General features: G+C 39.1%; 1 protein-coding gene across 4 annotated transcripts in view; it reads left to right on the top strand.

Moving 5' to 3' along the window:
* Positions 1-19,685, top strand: part of cac (calcium voltage-gated channel subunit cacophony) — a 1,845,957-nt gene that overhangs the window by 1,457,112 nt on the left and 369,160 nt on the right. For all 4 annotated transcript variants that reach the window (XM_071696567.1, XM_071696568.1, XM_071696569.1 and 1 more), the window contains 3 exons: positions 1,746-1,829; positions 12,929-12,949; positions 13,984-14,100. In XM_071696567.1, coding sequence (XP_071552668.1) covers positions 1,746-1,829; positions 12,929-12,949; positions 13,984-14,100 — 222 coding nt within the window. The remainder of the gene's footprint in view (positions 1-1,745; positions 1,830-12,928; positions 12,950-13,983; positions 14,101-19,685) is intronic.

Raw genomic sequence — 19,685 nt, 5'->3', positions numbered from 1 at the left:
ATGAGATGTTTGAGGACAATGTGTGGTGTGAGGTGGTTTGATCGAGTAAGTAACGTAAGGGTAAGAGAGATGTGTGGAAATAAAAAGAGCGTGGTTGAGAGAGCAGAAGAGGGTGTTTTGAAATGGTGTGGTCACATGGAGAGAATGAGTGAGGAAAGATTGACCAAGAGGATATATGTGTCGGAGGTGGAGGGAACGAGGAGAAGAGGGAGACCAAATTGAAGGTGGAAAGATGGAGTGAAAAAGATTTTGTGTGATCGGGGCCTGAACATGCAGGAGGGTGAAAGGAGGGCAAGGAATAGAGTGAATTGGAGCGATGTGGTATACCAGGGTTGACGTGCTGTCAGTGGATTGAATCAAGGCATGTGAAGCGTCTGGGGTAAACCATGGAAAGCTGTGTAGGTATGTATATTTGCGTGTGTGGACGTATGTATATACATGTGTATGGGGGTGGGTTGGGCCATTTCTTTCGTCTGTTTCCTTGCGCTACCTCGCAAACGCGGGAGACAGCGACAAAGCAAAAAAAAAAAAAAAATATATATATATATATATATATATATATATATATATATATATATATATATATATATATATATATATATTTGATATAAATATATATATTTGTCTTGTCTCTATAGTTTGTAAATGTTAGTTTTTAAAATGTGAATTAGAAACATTTCAGATAGATGCTGCACATCTTACACTTACATAAGGTGATTGTTGAATGTACTTTCTCACAGTTTTGTGCTCAGTATTGAAAGAACTCAGGTTGTCATCCTTAGATAGGTCCAACAGACAGCCTCACTAGCTTATGACATATGCTGATGCTATCACACAATATGAGCCATATCTATAAGTTTGATATTTTTTTCATATATTCACTATTAGGAAAGCAACTGTTTAGAGCTGTCAGTCTGAGGCTCTGAATCAGTTAATCCTTGTCACATGTATATACTCTACACAACAAGATATGGATACTCTTATTCCAAATGTTATTTCAGATCTCTGTTTTCTGACCTACTGACAGATATCCTATCCAATCCCTCACCAAACAATCAGATCTCCCATTTCATGTGTTTAATTAAATGGTCTCACCATCCCTTCATATCCTCTCCTCTGTTCCTCATCCACTCCCACAGTGCTCCTTTGTGTCAGTGTATACCTGTAACTGTCCAAAACTTAAACTTTTCTTATCTTGGTGCCATTATAAACAGGACTAGTTAATATTCATGCAGTTAAGGCCATTTCTTACGGTAGGATTATTCTCATGTTGGAAAGGAAGCTATCCTATTATTGCTCATCTTTTCCATTCACAAACTTTCTTGCATATGTCTTTAACTTTTCATATCTTTTGGTAGTCTCCCTTTCTTTTAGTAATAATGAGTTGTTGAATACAAGTATTTTGCTTTGAGAGTATTGCATATTTATAGTTTCCTCTTATGCATTTTCTATATAGCCATTTAGATAGCACAGTAGCCTATAGTAATCAGTCATGTTAGTGTAATCTGTTGTGTGTATGAATAATATATTGGAAATTATATCTTACTTTTCCATAATTTGTTCTCATATGTGCCTTAAGACAACTTTGGAATAATCTCTTATAATCCATATTATAAGCATCAAGTATGTAATTACATTAGACTTTGTACATCCTGAAATGCATTTCAGTTTAGGACATTAAAAGACAGTGTTATATATGGAATTATCTCAGATATGAAACTAATTATGTCTCTGTTTCTCCCAAGAATTTTTTCAAGGACCCTTGGAATACTTTCGACTTCATCACAGTGATTGGTTCTATCATCGATGCCTTGGTTGTGGAGTTTGGGGTAAGTAATGAAATCATCAGTTTGTTGTCTTAGCAATTAGTTTTAAAAGAACACCTTTTAGGTATATTTTTTTTTAGCCTAACACCAAGACATGAACTGGTTGTCTGAAAAATCTGTTGGGGTCCCAATTAGACTAAATAGTACATGATTTTTTTTCACATACTCAAATGTATTCACTCCACAGCTGCTTATGACCAAACATCAGTACATGAATTTGGCACCTGACTTGAAGTATAAACAAATCTCCAAGATTTTGCAAGTCAGTCAGTAAACTGTCACTTACTTCCAGCCCTGTCCTCTCAAGAAGCAGCTTATTGCATTTGTTTAAGGTTACTTGAGGACATTGGGAGCATTGTTTCATGCTTTGTTTGAAGGGAAAATACAGTCATTTGACCTATTCATCAAATCTGTTCATCTACTTTTCTTGAAAATTTCTTTTTAATTTATGGCATTATGGGAACTGTAAAGTATTCTTCAAATGAGGCAATAAGCTTTTGCAAAGCTTAATCCTGCCTGATATTATTTATTAACCCTTAGATGCCAAAAGTTATCATATGAAGTCTTGTATGGAAGGAACCAGAACTCATCATATTAGTAAAACTTTTTGCAGACTATTTTGAACAACCCAACAACATTTTGATGTTTGCATGGCTGCTAACTGTGTCTTGGTCACTATAAATGCTAATTACAGATGCAACCACTATCATGTTGTGCGAATATATATGTAAATAGAGATACGTTTGTAAATATAATGATATATGTAAATATGTGTAAATAGTAACTGTAAATAGTGATAGGTGTCATATTTTGAATGTGGGTCATGAGGCTCACTCCCTTCCAGTGTACTACCACCCTTTCCAAGCCCCTTTGCCAAAAGAATTACAAATTATCTTTAGGGCTATCCCACAGCCATATAAGGTATGTTAGTTCACTTTTTTATACATATCTTTAATATTTACGTGTATAGTTTTGATAGATAGTGATAAGACACTCACTCCCCCACTCTTCTTGCATCCCTCATTCCCTCTGTCACCTCTCACCAGGGGGCTCTTTGTACATGTTCACTTCAGCACTATATACCATGGCTATATGATTTATGTTAACTCAACTTTTTCCTCACATCCTTTACTTTTGGATGTATTGATCCACAATAAACCCACCTATTCATCTATCCCTAGTGGTTGATTGATAAAATGTGTACCTGGATTAGACTAGGATATATATACGTGCTAAAACCACAAGGAAAATGTAACAAGACAGGTTCCCAAGTGCACTTTCATGTAATGATCACCTCGTAAGGTGAGATACAAGAATGAGATAGAAGATATAGAACAATCAGTTGATGTACAAGGATGAGACATAGCTACAACACCATTGGTAAACAAGTGTGATCAACCTGAATGCCACCATCCTGTACTGCTTGTTTACCATTGGGATCATAGCTACGTCTCTTCCTTGTATATCAACTGACTGTTCTACGTCTTCTATCTCATTCTTGTATTTCCCCTGACAATGTGTACAACACCATTGGTAAACAAGTGTGATCAACCTGAATGCCACCATCCTGTACTGCTTGTTTACCATTGGCATCATAGCTACGTCTCTTCCTTGTATATCAACTGACTGTTCTACGTCTTCTATCTCATTCTTGTATTTCCCCTGACAATGTGATCATTACACGAAAGTGCACTTGGAAACTTGTTTCATTTTCTTTGTGGTTTTATGCATATACTAGAACACATAGCATTCAAGGATCTGGAGAAGGCATGTGATAGGGTTGATAGAGGTGCTTTGTGGAAGGTCTTAAGAGTATATGGTGTGGGAGGTAAATTTCTAGAAGCAGTGAAAAGTTTTTACCAAGGATGTAAGGCATGTGTACAAGTAGCCAGAGAGGAGGGTGATTGATTCCCAGTGAATATCAGTCAGTGGCAGGGGTGTGTGATGTCCCTATGGTTATTAGATTTGTTTATGGATGGGGTGGTTAGGGAGGTGAATGTAAGAGTTTTGGAGAGAGGGATGAGTATGCAGTCTATTGGGGAAGAGAGGGCCTGGGAAGTGAGTCAGTTGTTGTTCACCGATGGTACAGCTCTAGTGGCTGATTAGAGTGTGAATCTGCAGAAGTTGGTGACTGAGTTTGGTAAAGTGTGTGAAAGGAGAAAGTTGAAAGTAAATGTGAATAAGAGCAAGGTTATTAGGTTCAGTAGGGTGGGGGGACAAGTTAATTGGGATGTAAATCTGAATGGAGAAAGATTGGAGGAAGGGAAATTTTGGATATCTGGGAGTGGACTTAGCAGCAGATGGAATCATGGAAACAGAAGTGAGTCACAGGGTGGGGGAGTGGGTGAAGGTTCTGGGAGTAATAAAGAATGTGTGGAGGGTGAGACTGTTATCTCAGAGAGCAAAAATGGGTATGTTTGAAGGAATAGTAGTTCTAAAAATGTTGTATGGTTGTGAGGCATGGGCTATAGATAGAGTTGTACAGAGGAGGGTGGATGTGTTGTAAATGAAATGTTTGAGGACAGTATGTGGTATAAGGTGGTTTGATTAAGTGATGAAAGGGTAAGAGAGATGTATGGAAATAAAAAGTGTGGTTGAGAGGAGAAGAGGGTGTGTTGAAATGGTTTGGACATATGGAGAGAACAAGTGAGGAAAGAATAACAAAGAGGATATATTTGTCAGAGGTGGAGGGAACAAGGAGAAGCAGAGGCAATATTGGAGGTGGAAGGATGGAGTGAAAAAGATTTTGAGCAATCAGGGCCTGAACATATGGAAGGGTGAAAGGTGTGCAAGGAATAGCCTGAATTGGAATGATGTGGTATACCAGGGTAGACATGTTGTCAGTGGACTGAACCAGAGCATGTGAGGCATCTGGGGTTATGTTGATGTGTATACGTATTTTTTTATTATTATTATACTTTGTCACTGTCTCCCATGTTAGCAAGGTAGCACAAGGAAACAGATGAAAGAATGGCCCACCCCACCCACATACACATTTATATACATACACGCACATATACATACCTATACATTTCAATGTATACATAGACATATACATATATACACATGTACATAATTCATACTTGCTGCCTTTATTCATTTCCATCACCACCCCGTGACACATGAAATGACAACCCCCTCCCCCTGCATACACGCAAGGTAGTGGTAAGAAAAGACAACAAAGGCCACATTCGTTCACACTCAGTCTCTAGCTGTCATGTATAGTGCACCGAAACCACAGCTTCCTTTTGACATCCTGGCAACACAAAACTTTCCATGGTTTACCCCAGACGCTTCACATGCCCTGGTTCAATCCAATGACAGCATGTCGACCCCGGTATACCACATCGTTCCAATTCACTCTATTCCTTGCATGATTTTCACCCTCCTGCATGTTTAGGCCCCGATCGCTCAAAATCTTTTTCACTCCATCCCTCCACCTCCACTTTGGTCTCCCACTTCTCCTTGTTCCCTCCACCTCTGACACATATATCCTCTATGTCAATCTTTCCTCACTCATTCTCTCCATGTGACCAAACCATTTCGATACACCCTTTTCTGCTCTTTCAACCTCACTCTTTTTATTACCACACTTCTCTCTTACCCTTTCATTACTTACTTGATCAAGCCACCTTACACCACGTATTGTCCTCAAACATCTCATTTCCAACACACCCACCCTCCTCTGCACAACCCTATCAATAGCCCAGCCTCGCAACCATATAACATTGATGGAACCACTATTCCTTCAAACATCCCCATTTTTGCTTTCTGAGCACATTTTTCAATGCTTCCAGAACTTTCACCCCCTCCCCCACCGTGTGACTCACTTCCGCTTCCATGGTTCCATCAGCTGTCAAATCTACTCCCAGATATCTAAAACACTTCACTTCCTCCAGTTTTTCTCCATTCAAACTTACCTCCCAGTTGACTTGTCCCTCAACCCAAATGTACCTAATATCCTTGTTCTTATTCACATTTACTCTCAGCTTCCTTCTTTCACCCACTTTACCAAACTCAGTTGCCAGCTTCTGCAGTTTCTCACCTGAATCAGCCACCAGCGCTGTATCATCAGCAAACAACAACTGACTCACTTCCCAAGCTCTCTCATCCACAGCAGACTGTATATTTGCCCCTCTCTCCAAAACTCTTGCATTCACTTCCTTAATAACCCCATCCATAAACAAATTAAACAACCATGGAGACATCACGCACCCCTGCCGCAAACCGAATCACTTTCCTCTCTTCCTACCCGTACATATGCCTTACATCCTTGATAAAAAGTTTGCTCCTAGCAACTTGCCTCCCACACCATATACTCTTAATACCTTCTACAGAGCATCTCTATCAACTCTATCATATACCTTCTCCAGATCCATAAATGCTACATACAAATACATTTGCTTTTCTAAGTATTTCTCACATGCATTCTTCAAAGCAAACACCTGATCCACACATCCTCTACCACTTCTGAAACCACACTGCTCTTCCTCAATCTGATGCTCTGTACATGCCTTCACCCTCTCAATCAGTACCCTCCCATATAATTTCCCAGGAATACTCAACAAACTTTTGCCTCTGTAATTTGAACACTCACCTTTATCCCCTTTGCCTTTGTGCAATGGCACTATGCATGTATTCCGCCAGTCCTCAGGCACCTCACCAAGAGCCACATATACACTGAATATCCTCACCAACCAGTCAACAACACAGTTACACCCTTTTTTAATAATTTCCACTGCAATACCAACCAAACCCGCCGCTTTGCCGGCTTTCATCTTCCGCAAAGCTTTCACTACCTCTTCTCTGTTTACCAAATCATTCTTCCTGACCCTCACACTTCGCACACCACCTCAACCAAAATACCCTATATCTGCCACTCTGTCATCTAACACATTCAACAAACCTTCAAAATACTCACTCCACCTCCTTCTCACATCACCACAACTTGTTATCATCTCCCCATTAGCCCCCTTCACCGATGTCCCCATTTGTTCTCTTGTATTACGCACTTTATTTACCTCTTCCAAAACATCTTTTTATTTTCCCTAAAATTTGATGATACTCTCTCACCCCAACTCTCATTTGCCCTCTTTTTCACCTCTTGCACCTTTCTCTTGACCCCTTGCCTCTTTCTTTTATACATCTAGTCATATGCACTTAACCCTGCAAAAATCGTCCAAATGCCTCTTTCTTCTCTCTCACTAATAATCTTACTTCTTCATCCCACCACTCACTACCCTTTCTAATCTGCCCACTTCTCATGCTTCTCATACCACAAGCATCTTTTGCACAAGCAATCACTGCATCCCTAAATACATCTCATGTATATATATGTGTATATGAATGGTTGGGCCATTCTTTGTCTGTTTCCTTGTACTACCTCACTGATGCAGGAAATAGTGGTTAAGTGTAATAGATAAATGAATAGATATGCATATGTGAGTAGGCAAGATGGTCAGAGGGCATTATTGGATAACATGTTGATTGATAGGCATGTAAAAGAGAGATTTTTGGATTTTAATGCTCTGAGAGGGGCTGCTGGAGGGATGTCTGATCACTATCTTGTGGTGGCAAAGGTGAAGATTTGTAGAGGTTTTCAAAAAAGAAGAGAGAATGTTGGGGAGAAGAGAGTAGTGAGAGTAAGTGAGCTTGGAAAGGAGACTTGTGTGAGGAATTACCAGGAGAGATTGAGTGTAAAATGGCAAAGGGTCAGAGCAAATGACGTGAGGGGAGTGGGCAAGGAATGGGAAGCAGTGATGGCTTGTGCAAAAAATTCGTGTGGCATGAGAAAGGTGAGAGGTGGGCCAATTAGAAAGGTGAGTGAGTGGTGGGATGATGAAGTAAAGTTGTTAGTGAAAGAGAAAAGAGAGGCATTTGAACAATATTTGCAAAGACAGAGTATAAATGACTGCAAGATGTATGAAATAAAGTGGCAGGAGGTCAAGAGAAAGGTGCAAGGGTTGATAAAGAGGGCAAATGAGAGTTGGGGTGAGAAAGTGTCATTAAACTTTAGGGAGAATAAAAGATGTTTTGCAAGGAGGTAAATAACGTGCTTATGACAAGAGAACAAATAGGGACATCAGTGAAGGGGCAAGTGGGTAAGTAATAGTAGGTAGTGATGAAGTGAGTTTTTTGAAGGTTTGTTCAGTGTGTTTGATGATAGAATGGCAGATATAGGGTGCTTTGGTCAGGTTGGTGTGTGAAGTGAGAGGGTCAGGGAGAATGATTTGGTTTATAGAGAAGAGGTAGGGAAAGCTTTGCTGAAGATGAAATCCATGGTTGTTTGTTTATGGATGGGGTGGTTAGGGAGGTAAATGCAAGAGTTTTGGAAAGAGGGCCAAGTATGCAGTCTTTTGGGGATGAGAGGGACTGGGAAGTGAGTCAGTTGTTGCTCGCTGATGATACAGCTCTGGTGGCTGATTCGAATGAGAAACTGCAGAAATTGGTGACTTAGCTTGGAAAAGTGTGTGAAAGGAGGAAGTTGAGAGTAAATGTGAATAAGAGCATGGTTCTCAGGTTCAGTAGGAATGAGGGACCAGTTGATTGGGATGTAAGTTTGAATGGAGAAAAATTGGAGGAAGTGAAGTGTTTTAGATATTTGGGATCAGACTTGGCAGCAAATGGAAACATGTAAGTGGAAGTGAGTCACAGGGTGGGGGAGTGGGTGAAGATTCTGGGAGTGATGAAGAATGTGCAGAAGGAGAGAACGTTATTTCAGAGAGCAAAAATGGGTGTGTTTGAAGGAATAGTAGTTCCAACAATGTTACAAGGTTGAGAGGGATGGGCTATAGATAGGGTTGTATGGAGGAGGGTGGATGTGTTGGAAATGAAATGTTTGAGGTGTGGTGTGAGGTGGTTTGATCAAGTAAGTAATGAAAGGTTAAGGGATATGCGTGGAAGTAAACAGAGTGTGGTTGAGAGAGCAGAACAGGGTGTGTTGAGATGGTTTGGACATATGGAAAGGATGAGTGGGGAAAGAATGACAAAGAGGATATATGAGCCAGAAGCAGAGGGAAGAAGCAGGAGACCAAAGTGGAGGTGGAAGGATAGAGTGAAAAAGATGTTGAGCGATTGGGGCCTGAACATACAGGAGGGTGAGAGGCATGCAAGGAATAGAGTGAATTGGAATGATGTGGTATACCGAGGTTGATATGCTGTCAATGGACTGAACCAAGGCATGTAAAACATCTGGGGTAACCCATGGAAAGGTCTGTTGGGCCTAGATGTGGATAGGAAGCTGTGGTTTCTGTGCATTATACATGAAAGCTAGAGTCCCTACTGTGCCTGATAACCTTGCTCTTATTCACATTCACTCTCGACTTTCTCCTATCCCACACTTTTCCAAACTCAGTCACCAACTTCTGCTGTTTCTCACTTGAATCAGCCAGCAGAGCTGTATCATCAGCAAACACACCTGATTTACTTCCCAGGCCCTGTCATCCTGAACAGACTGCATACTCTCCCTTCTCTCCAACATTCTTGTATTTACCTCCCTAACCACCCCATCCATAAACAAATTAAGCAGCCATGGGGACATCACACACCTCTGCCACTGACTGACCTTCAGTGGGAACCAATCAATCTCCTCTCTTCCTACTCGCACACATGCCTTACATCCTTGGTAAAAACTTTTCACTGCTTCTAGCAACTTATCTCCCACACCATATAGGCTCAAGATCTTCCACAAAGCATCTCTGTCAGCTGTATCATATGCCTTGTCGAGATTCATAATACTACATAAAAATCTATTTTTTTTAAGTATTTCTCACAAACACTCTTCAAATCAGTCAGTTTCTAAAAGGGGAAACAGAAGGAGTCACTTTTTTTTACCAAATAATCCTAGCTTTGTCTCTTCTTTTTATATGAACTGACTATTATATTTCTTTCTTGTATCTCCCTTGATGATATGATTATTACATGAAAGTGCACTTAGGAACATATTGTGTTTCATTTCCCCATGAACTCATAGGAGTGTGTATATGTATGTGTGCATATGTATATGACTGGATGGGTCTTTCTTTGTCTGTTTCCTGGTGTTACCTTGCTGACACAGGAAATGGCAACCAGGTATAATAAAATGATAGTAATAATGATATCCAGATGGGTTGTGATATAGTGTGAGAAAGGTACCAAGAATTTTCATGATAATTTAATTTGCAGTATTTTTCATACTTGATCAGTTTCACATGTTAGGAATGTATCACCGGGAACTGATGAAAAAAGGCCGCATTTGCTCACATCCACTCTATATCTGTCATGTGTAGTGTGTAATGCAATATATTATGAATTTATTTACCTTGTGTATATCATGTAAACAATATTTGAAATGTATGAAATGATACTCAATATTATTTTGTAAACAATAAAGTAAGATAAATAATTCACCATTACATTCACTGAATGTAAGATGAGTGTTTTGAACAGAAGAGGAATCAGCACTCAGGGATAGGCTACGTAAAAAAAATTTCAATGAACATGCAGATGATTATTACTTCATGGATTAGATAAGAATCTACAGATGAGAATTCTGTAGAAAAGGTTTATAAAAGAAATGATTTACTACATCATTCAGCAAGTAAGAATTGAATGTTTTGAACAGAAAGATGAATGATTTTTAGCTGTGTGATCATAAGCATTCTACCACCCATTTTTCTGTAATTTTTCTTAATATGTAAATCATATTTAGGGCTAGCTCATATGAATATGAAAGCAGAATATTTGGAAATTGAATGGAATAACAATTTTGTATGAGGTGTTATAAATGGAGATGGTCTCATGTGACAATTCAAGTTGGAGTGTAAAGTGAAAAAATAAGAGAGGCTTTTAAAGGTAGGAAGTCCATGCTGTCTGTGGCATAAGTTCAGGATATGTTAGAATGATTTTTAAAGGTTGTATGTGCTTCATATACCCCTTTATGTTGGGAATGTACTGATGATAATAGATTAGATGATATGATAATAGAGGAAGTTCCAAAGATGGGGCTCACAAATGTCGACCTCCCTCCCCATACAGCGCAAATGGAGAATTACATTAAAAGAGGGAGGTAAGCCTCCTTGTATGGAGTCATAACGAATCGGTAGTGTCAGTGGTGGAGTTGGAATAGATTTACACGACATTGATAAGGTGGATGGTAGGGGAGGTGAGGTGGACTCATGAGGCAACAGTGAGGATTCAGGTGATGCAAGCTGGGATGGTTCATGATAGGCTTCTTGAAATACTAGGTGTTTTCTTTTTCTTGCTTTCTTCATTATTGTCATAGAATCTCTGATATGCTGAGGTTTCACTGTATATAGATATACAAGCTTCAGAACTATATTTTAAGAATGGGTCCTTATCATGCAATGATTTAATGACATCATCCAAGCACTTTACTATGACAGTAAGGTTGGCAGTGGTGAGAGACTGAACACCAAAAGAATCTTGTTCATCACTTGGTTATAGTTTTTTTCTTCTTGTTTCACAATTGTAGAATTTTTAGATGTCATGTCATTGTCTTAGCTCTGCAGCACTTCAGTAATGTCATCTTAGTTTATGATCTCGAATCCGTCTCTTGGCTTTTACCTCCTAAGCTGGATCTTCTTTATCATAACTCATTGTTATAGCCCACAAAACCATTTCCAACTTCTTGTCACAATTGTCACAACACTGGTTACATCCATAGAGCCCCTGAAGCATTACCATTTAGCAGCAATGTGAAGTGGTTTTTCTGGGCCGAACACATGTGCCTTTGCTTCATCCATGATTAAATGCATCTTACTGGGCATATTCTTTCGGTGCACCCCTCTCTCATTTGTTTGCATTAAAAACTTGATCATATTTGTATCCCTCTCCCTTAACAGATTAGTGAAGGTTGGTTTTGCACACTTCTTCAGTTTCTATATCAGTACTTATGGCTTCACCCATTAAGAAGGTATTTCTTATGATACCCCACTTTATAGACCTTGAAAGCCACCTCATGCTGACTAGAAATAGCTTGGCCTTTCTGACTTCATCTTCCCCCTCTACAATATTCTCCTGAATATGGTGAGTCTACTTGAGTAAGTAGGGCCACTGGCATCAGCACACACTGGTATTGTTGCATGTTTAATCAGGCTGGAAGAACTGCCTTTCTCTTTATAGTTTTTTATACATATTCACCATTTCCTACATTAGCAAGGTAGTGTTAAGAACAGAAGAGTGAGCCTTGGAGGGAATATCCTCACTTAGCCCCCCTTTTCTTTCCTTTTTACGGAAAATTAAAAAATGGGAGGGGAGGATTTCCAGCCCCTGCTCCCTGGGGATAGGGGAGTGATTTAAGACTGGTGATGTCCTTAGTGACATAAGATTTACTATGCATAGCAAGAATTTTGTCTGCAGATGCAGGATTTTACTATACACAAGATTTATTGATCTTGAGAGATAAACCAGTAGAGGATGCATTGTCCCCATCTTTCAGGCAGTTGGAAACTTTTATCTGCACTTCACTTATCTTCACCAACTTGTGTTTCATATACGATTCACTAGAAACATCACTAGACCTTTTATGTCCACCCATTATGAATATAAAGCATTATACAGTGAAACATGAACGTTCACAGGTGCTACTCTCACAGGAAGAACAAAGGGACTGTGTTGCATTGGTAACATAGACTGCAGCACTTGGGTATGATGCACCCTTTCATTGGATTGTGGAACCCACAAGGAGTGATCACATTTGTTCCTCATGGCCCACAAATTACAAGAATAGGCTGCAAAGAATCAGAGAGCTGATGTAAATTTATATAGTTTTGGATACTTGTGTTGGAAAGATTCAAATCAAATCATGAGTTGTCATAACTGACCTTGATTTTAAGTGCTTTTCTAAAAGGAAGATTATGACTAGTACAGCCCTCCTCTTGTGGTATGCTTTGTTTTGTGTGATTGTGTTTTATGATTTCAAGTCTGTTTGACTGTGCATCTTTTACTCTTTTTTTTGAAGATTCATACATTTTGTTTGTTTCTTGGTGAGAAACTTAGGATAAGAATTTTATTGAATTTATTTCTGCTTGCATTATTATGTATGTAAAGTTTCCAGAAGACTTGTAAAACTAACATTTAATAACTTATTTTCTTTATCTTAGCGAATGTATGGAGAAGGGACAGTAAGTTATATTAGCTGAAGTAGTTGTTGGCCAGAAAATTCCTCCAACTAGGATTTCCCTTTCGAAATCTAGATTGTAGAAACTAACTATGGAGAATGGTTCTGCAGTGATTGAGATACCCACAGAATAAACCCAAAATGCTGTGTTTCAAGTTATAAATTTTTGTTCTCTACATCTATTATAGAAAATTGTACAGAAAAAGTATGTTTTCCTTGCAAATTCCCCCCAAAATATTCTTCAGTATCACTTTGAAATACATATTTTCTTGCTATTTCAAAGACAAATGAAATAGTTGTATCACATTTTGATAGAAAGTGCGAGATACATAAAGTCTCTGAATACGTGGAGTCATTGTGTGGGAGTCAGCTACCACCACATCCCCCCCCCTCTCTCTCTCTCTCTCTCTCTCTCTCTCTCTCTCTCTCTCTCTCTCTCTCTCTCTCTCCCCACTTAGCAAAGTCACCGATTTCCCACGGGTTGATGTGCTGTTGAGTCTCTTTTCTTTTCCATATTACCAATACTTGGTGAGTTGTGAAATAGTATTGATCTTGAACCTGTATTGTTAATCACTTGAAAAGTTTCATTATATTTAGAACTTTGTTAACTTAGGACTTTGTAAATTTACATACTAGCTTTTTTGTATTTTAGGAAGCTTTTGATGACTTATGAACTGCAGTGCTTGATCATATGTATTTAAGCAGAGAGAGCTTAACAGATGTAACTTGCTTAGACTTTGGAATATTGAAATCTTTTTATAGATCTGGCATTTTATATTGTCTTAAAAGATGTATGTACACGAAAATATTCAAAATTTTTATTTGATCTTAAATCAGAAATCTAGCTGATACTGTGAAATATGTGAATTGATTTTAATTGTTTGTTGGAATGCTTGAAATGCGGATAGGGAGATCATGAATAAAGGTCATGAATCTGTAGTGTGAATATGTATATATCATATATACAAATTTTTTGTTTTAAGAAAGACTTTTTCCTTCTTTATCACTAATGCTTTATGTTCCTCATAAATTTTGCAGGAAAACTTCATCAATGTAGGGTTCTTACGTTTGTTTCGAGCGGCTCGACTCATAAAACTACTTCGCCAAGGGTATACAATTCGTATCTTATTATGGACATTCGTGCAGTCCTTCAAGGTGAGTGTTATTTTCGTCCTAGAGAGCTTAGTGTATAGATTGAGGACTCAGGTTTTATCTCTTGATTATTCAGGAACATTTTCTGTTCTCTACTGAAATGAACAGATATTTCCAAAGTTCTCTACTTAGAGTTATCATAATCACGTGTATTTTGCTAACCAATTAATGCCTTCACAGAGAAGTGTATTTTGTAGGAAATACTCCAGAGATTGTCATAGAATAAAAGAAAAGTGAAGTATATATTGTTTCATAGTTTTTGTACCTTGGTATAATTATTTATGTTTTAGTTTGTGTGTACTCTCTTTGTATAAATGTAATGAAGTGTGAGTTTCCATGCATACTGATACTGACATTTTGGAAAAAATATCATTTGCCTTTAAAGAATATTTTGTTGGATGTTGATGGACATTTTAAGTTGATTAATGTTTGGCTCCAAACAAGAGACATAATACATGTTTGTTAATTTTTTATAAGGCACTATCTTGTGAATCTTGTGTTCTGCGTACAACTGTTTTATGTGCAGTAGGCAGTGAGTATTGCTCCATGATTAATCTGCCTTCACTATCAAATCAAAGTAGTGGCATCAAGTGTCGCACAGGACATTCTAAGGAAGACTCACTGTAACAGTAACTATTCAAGCAATATGAGTAAAAGATCATAAAGGCATCAGGTGTGACAGAGGACATTTCAAGGAAGACTGAATGTAACAGTAACTATATAAGCAGTATGAATTAAAGATAAAGGCCTACTTCTTTGTATTGGCTGTACTCATTAGTGATACTCTTAAAACTTTTGCAAGCCTTCTAGTCCTTTAGAAAGGGCTTTGGTGTAAGTAGACATCATGTAGATGTATGATTTGTGCTTTCATGCTAGCAGTGATGGTATTCCTAAATGTCAAGTACCCCTTCATACAAAAATTGTGTATATGTTCTTCAGCTATTCTTCAGCCATAGAGTCCTGAGAATATCATTATAGATGAAATCATGTAATATTTATTATAAAGTGAAGAGGGGTTTCGTAACACTTCGCTATTAGTATTTTTTCTTGGCTGTCCCCAGATAATCATCTATCTATTGATAATTATCCCAGAACACCTTTCTGAAGGTATCTTGGTGTTGCTCAGAACCATATATCAAGGGATGAGAGCCCCTTGATATATGGCTGCACTATATTCAGAAGCAGGGACATGTGAACTCCTTTGAAATGAAAATATCTTTAATGAAACTGTACTGTTGCTTCAACTGACAGTAATGTAGACTCACCAAAGGTAACTTTTCACTCTCAGTGTAATTTCATTCCTGCATATTCTGGTAACACTTTCATCACCACATATATATATATATATATATATATATATATATATATATATATATATATATATATATATATATATATATATATATATGAATAAATGAATAAATAAATAAGTAAAATATATATATATATATATATATATATATATATATATATATATATATATATATATATATATAGAAAATTTATTATTATTATTATTATTTTGCTTTGTCGCTGTCTCCCACGTTTGTGAGTTGGCGCAAGGAAACAGATGAAAGAAATTGCCCAACCCACCCCCATACACATGCATATACATACACGTCCACACACGCAAATATACATACCTATACATCTCAGTGTACACATATATATACACACACAGACATATACATATATACACATGTACATAATTCAGACTGTCTGCCTTCACCCACCCCCCTCGCCACCCCACCACACATGGAATAACATCCCCCTCCCCCCTCATGTGTGCAAGGTAGCGCCAGGAAAAGACAACAAAGGCCCCATCCGCTCACACTCAGTCTCCAGCTGTCACGTAATAATGCCTGAAACCACAGCTCCCTTTCCACATCCAGGCCCCACAGATGCTTCACACGCCCTTATTCAATCCATCGACAGCATGTCGACCCCGGTACACCACACCGACCCAATTCACTCCATTCCTCGCCCATCCCCCACCCTCCTGCATGTTCACGCCCCGATCACTCAAAATCCCCTCCACTCCATCTCTCCACCTCCAACCTGGTCTCCCACTTCTCCTCGTTCCCCCCACCACCAACACACACATCCTTTTGGTCAATCTTTCCTCATCCACCCTCTCCATGTGCCCAAACCATTTCAAAACACCCCCCTCCGCTCCCTCAACCACGCTCTTCTTATTTCCACACATCTCTCCCACCCCCACATCACCTACTCGACCAAACCACCCCACACCACACATCGCCCCCAAACATCTCACCTCCAGCACATCCACATATATATATATTTGATATATATATTTAATATATATTCAATATATATTTAAATATATATTTAATATATATTTGATAAGGTGAGAACAAAGGACGTAAGGGGAGTGGGGGAGGAATGGGATGTATTTAGGGAAGCAGTGATGGCTTCTACAAAAGATGCTTGTGGTATGAGAAGCGTGGGAGGTGGGCAGATTAGAAAGGGTAGTGAGTGGTGGGACGAAGAAGTAAGATTATTAGTGAAAGAGAAGAGAGAGGCATTTGGACGATTTTTGCTGGGAAATAATGCAAGTGAGTGGGAGATGTATAAAAGAAAGAGGGAGGAGGTCAAGAGAAAGGTGCAAGAGGTGAAAAAGAGGGCAAATGAGAGTTGGGGTGAGAAAGTATCATTAAATTTTAGGGAGAATAAAAAGATGTTTTGGAAGGAGGTAAATAAAGTGCGTAAGACAAGGGAACAAATGGGAACTTCAGTGAAGGGGGTTAATGGAGAGGTGATAACAAGTAGAGGTGTTGTGAGAAGGAGATAGAGTGAGTATTTTGAAGGTTTGTTGAATGTGTTTGATGATAGAGTGGCAGATATAGGGTGTTTTGGTCGAGGTGGTGTGCAAAGTGAGAGGGTTGGGGAGAATGATTTGGTAAACAGAGAAGAGGTAGTAAAAGCTTTGCGGAAGATGAAAGCCAGCAAGGCAATGGGTTTGGATGGTATTGCAGTGGAATTTATTAAAAAAGGGGGTGACTGTATTGTTGACTGGTTGGTAAGGTTATTTAATGTATGAATAACTCATGGTGAGGTGCCTGAGGATTGGCAGAATGCTTGCAAAGTGTCATTGTACAAAGGCAAAGGGAATAAAAGTGAGTGCTCAAATTAGAGAGGTATAAGTTTACTGAGTATTCCTGGGAAATTATATGAGAGGGTATTGATTGAGAGGGTGAAGGCATGTACAGAGCATCAGATTGGGGAAGAGCAGTGTGGTTTCAGAAGTGGTAGAGGATGTGTGGATCAGGTGTTTGCTTTGAAAAATGTATGTGAGAAATACTTAGAAAAGAAAATGGATTTGTATGTAGCATTTAGGGACCTGGGAAACATATAATGGAGCTGATAGACATCTCTTGGAAGGCTTTAAAGAAAAAAGGTTGTGGGGGCAAGTTGTTAGAACATAAAAAATTTTTATCAGGGGGAAAGCCATTGTACTTGTAAAGAAGGAAAGTGTTTGGTTTTCAGTGAATGTGGGTTTGGGGCGGGGTGTTGATATCAAAAATTTTTTTAAATTTTTTTAGGGAGGGGGTTTTTAATGAATGCAAATTTTTTGGAAAAGGGGGGAAAGTATGCAGTCTGTTTTTGGATAGAGAGTTTGGTAAGTGACCATTGTTGTTCGCTGATATAGGGCAGTGGGGCTGTTTTGTTAAAGAAACTCAGAACGGGTACGGATTTGGGTAAAGTATTAAAGAAGAACTGAAGTAAATTGTTTAAACCCAAGGGTTTTTGGGTTTCATGGGGTTGGGGGACAATTTAATTTGGGTTAAATTTGAAGGGAAAAAAATAATTGTTTTTGTTTTTGGGGAGGGGACTTCAGCAATGAACCCAATGGAAAAAATGATCAAGGGCAAAGGGGTTAAATTTTAAAAGGGGTTTGAAAGGGAGAACATACTCAAAAAGGCAAAAAGGGGATTTTAAAAAAAATATGTTCCAACAATTATAGGGTTGCAAGGCAGGGCTATAGATAAAGTTTCAGAGGGGGGGGATGTGGGATATGAATTTTAACAATAGTTGTGTGAGGGGTTTTGATCATAAGTAATAATAAGGTAAGAAATGTATGGAAATAAAATATTGTTTTGAGAGACAAAAATTTTTGGGAAAGGGTTTTGGGTTACTTTGGAGAAATGATGGGGAAAATTGACCAAAGGATAGGGTTTGTCAAGGGGGAAAGGTAACAAAAAAAATGGGAGACCTATAATATGATGATAATGAAATAATAATTTTTTTTTTTTTTTTTTTTTTATACTTTGTCGCTGTCTCCCGCGTTGCGAGGTAGCGCAAGGAAACAGATGAAAGAAATTGCCCAACCCCCCCCATACACATGTACATAATTCATACTGTCTGCCTTATTCACTTCTGTCACCACCCTGCCACACATGAAATGACAACCCCCTCCCCCCGCATGTGCATGAGGTAGCGCTAGGAAAAGACAGCAAAGGCCACATTTGTTCACACTCAGTCTCTAGCTGTCATGTATAATGCACCAAAACCACAGCTCCCTTTCCACACCCAGGCCCTACAAACTTTCCATGGTTTACCTCAGACACTTCACATTCCCTGGTTCAATCCATTGACGGCACGTCAACCCCGGTATACCACATCGCTCCAATTCACTCTATTCCTTGCCCTCCTTTCACCCTCCTGCATGTTCAGGCCCCGATCACACAAAATCTTTTTCACTCCATCTTTCCACCTCCAATTTGGTCTCCCTCTTCTCCTCGTTCCCTCCACCTCCGACACATATATCCTCTTGGTCAATCTTTCCTCACTCATTCTCTCCATGTGCCCAAACCACTTCAAAACACCCTCTTCTGCTCTCTCAACCACGCTCTTCTTATTTCCACACATCTCTCCCACCCCCACATCACCTACTCGACCAAACCACCCCACACCACACATCGCCCCCAAACATCTCACCTCCAGCACATCCATCCTCCTGTGCACAACTCTATCCATAGCCCACGCCTCGCAACCATACAACATTGTTGGAACTACTATTCCTTCAAACATACCCATTTTTGCTTTCCAAGATAACATTCTCGACTTCCACACATTCTTCAAGGCCCCCAGAATTTTCGCCCCCTCCCCCACCCTATGATCCACTTCCGCTTCCATGGTTCCATCCGCTGACAGATCCACTCCCAGATATCTAAAACACTTCACTTCCTCCAGCCTCTCACCATTCAAACTCACCTCCCAATTGACTTGACCCTCAACCCTACTGTACCTAATAACCTTGCTCTTATTCACATTTACTCTTAACTTTCTTCTTCCACACACTTTACCAAACTCCGTCACCAGCTTCTGCAGTTTCTCACATGAATCCGCCACCAGCGCTGTATCATCAGCGAACAACAACTGACTCACTTCCCAAGCTCTCTCATCCCCAACAGACTTCATACTTGCCCCTCTTTCCAAAACTCTTGCATTCACCTCCCTAACAACCCCATCCATAAACAAATTAAACAACCATTGGAGACATTTCCCCAACCCCAATTTTTATTTTTTTTTTTTTTTTTTTTTTTTTTTTTTTTTATACTTTGTCG

Source organism: Panulirus ornatus, chromosome 59 (genome assembly GCF_036320965.1).
Source record: "Panulirus ornatus isolate Po-2019 chromosome 59, ASM3632096v1, whole genome shotgun sequence".
In the NCBI taxonomy this organism is placed as follows: domain Eukaryota; kingdom Metazoa; phylum Arthropoda; class Malacostraca; order Decapoda; family Palinuridae; genus Panulirus; species Panulirus ornatus.
Note: the sequence above shows the minus strand (reverse complement) of the source record. Positions and strands in the feature narration are given on the sequence as shown.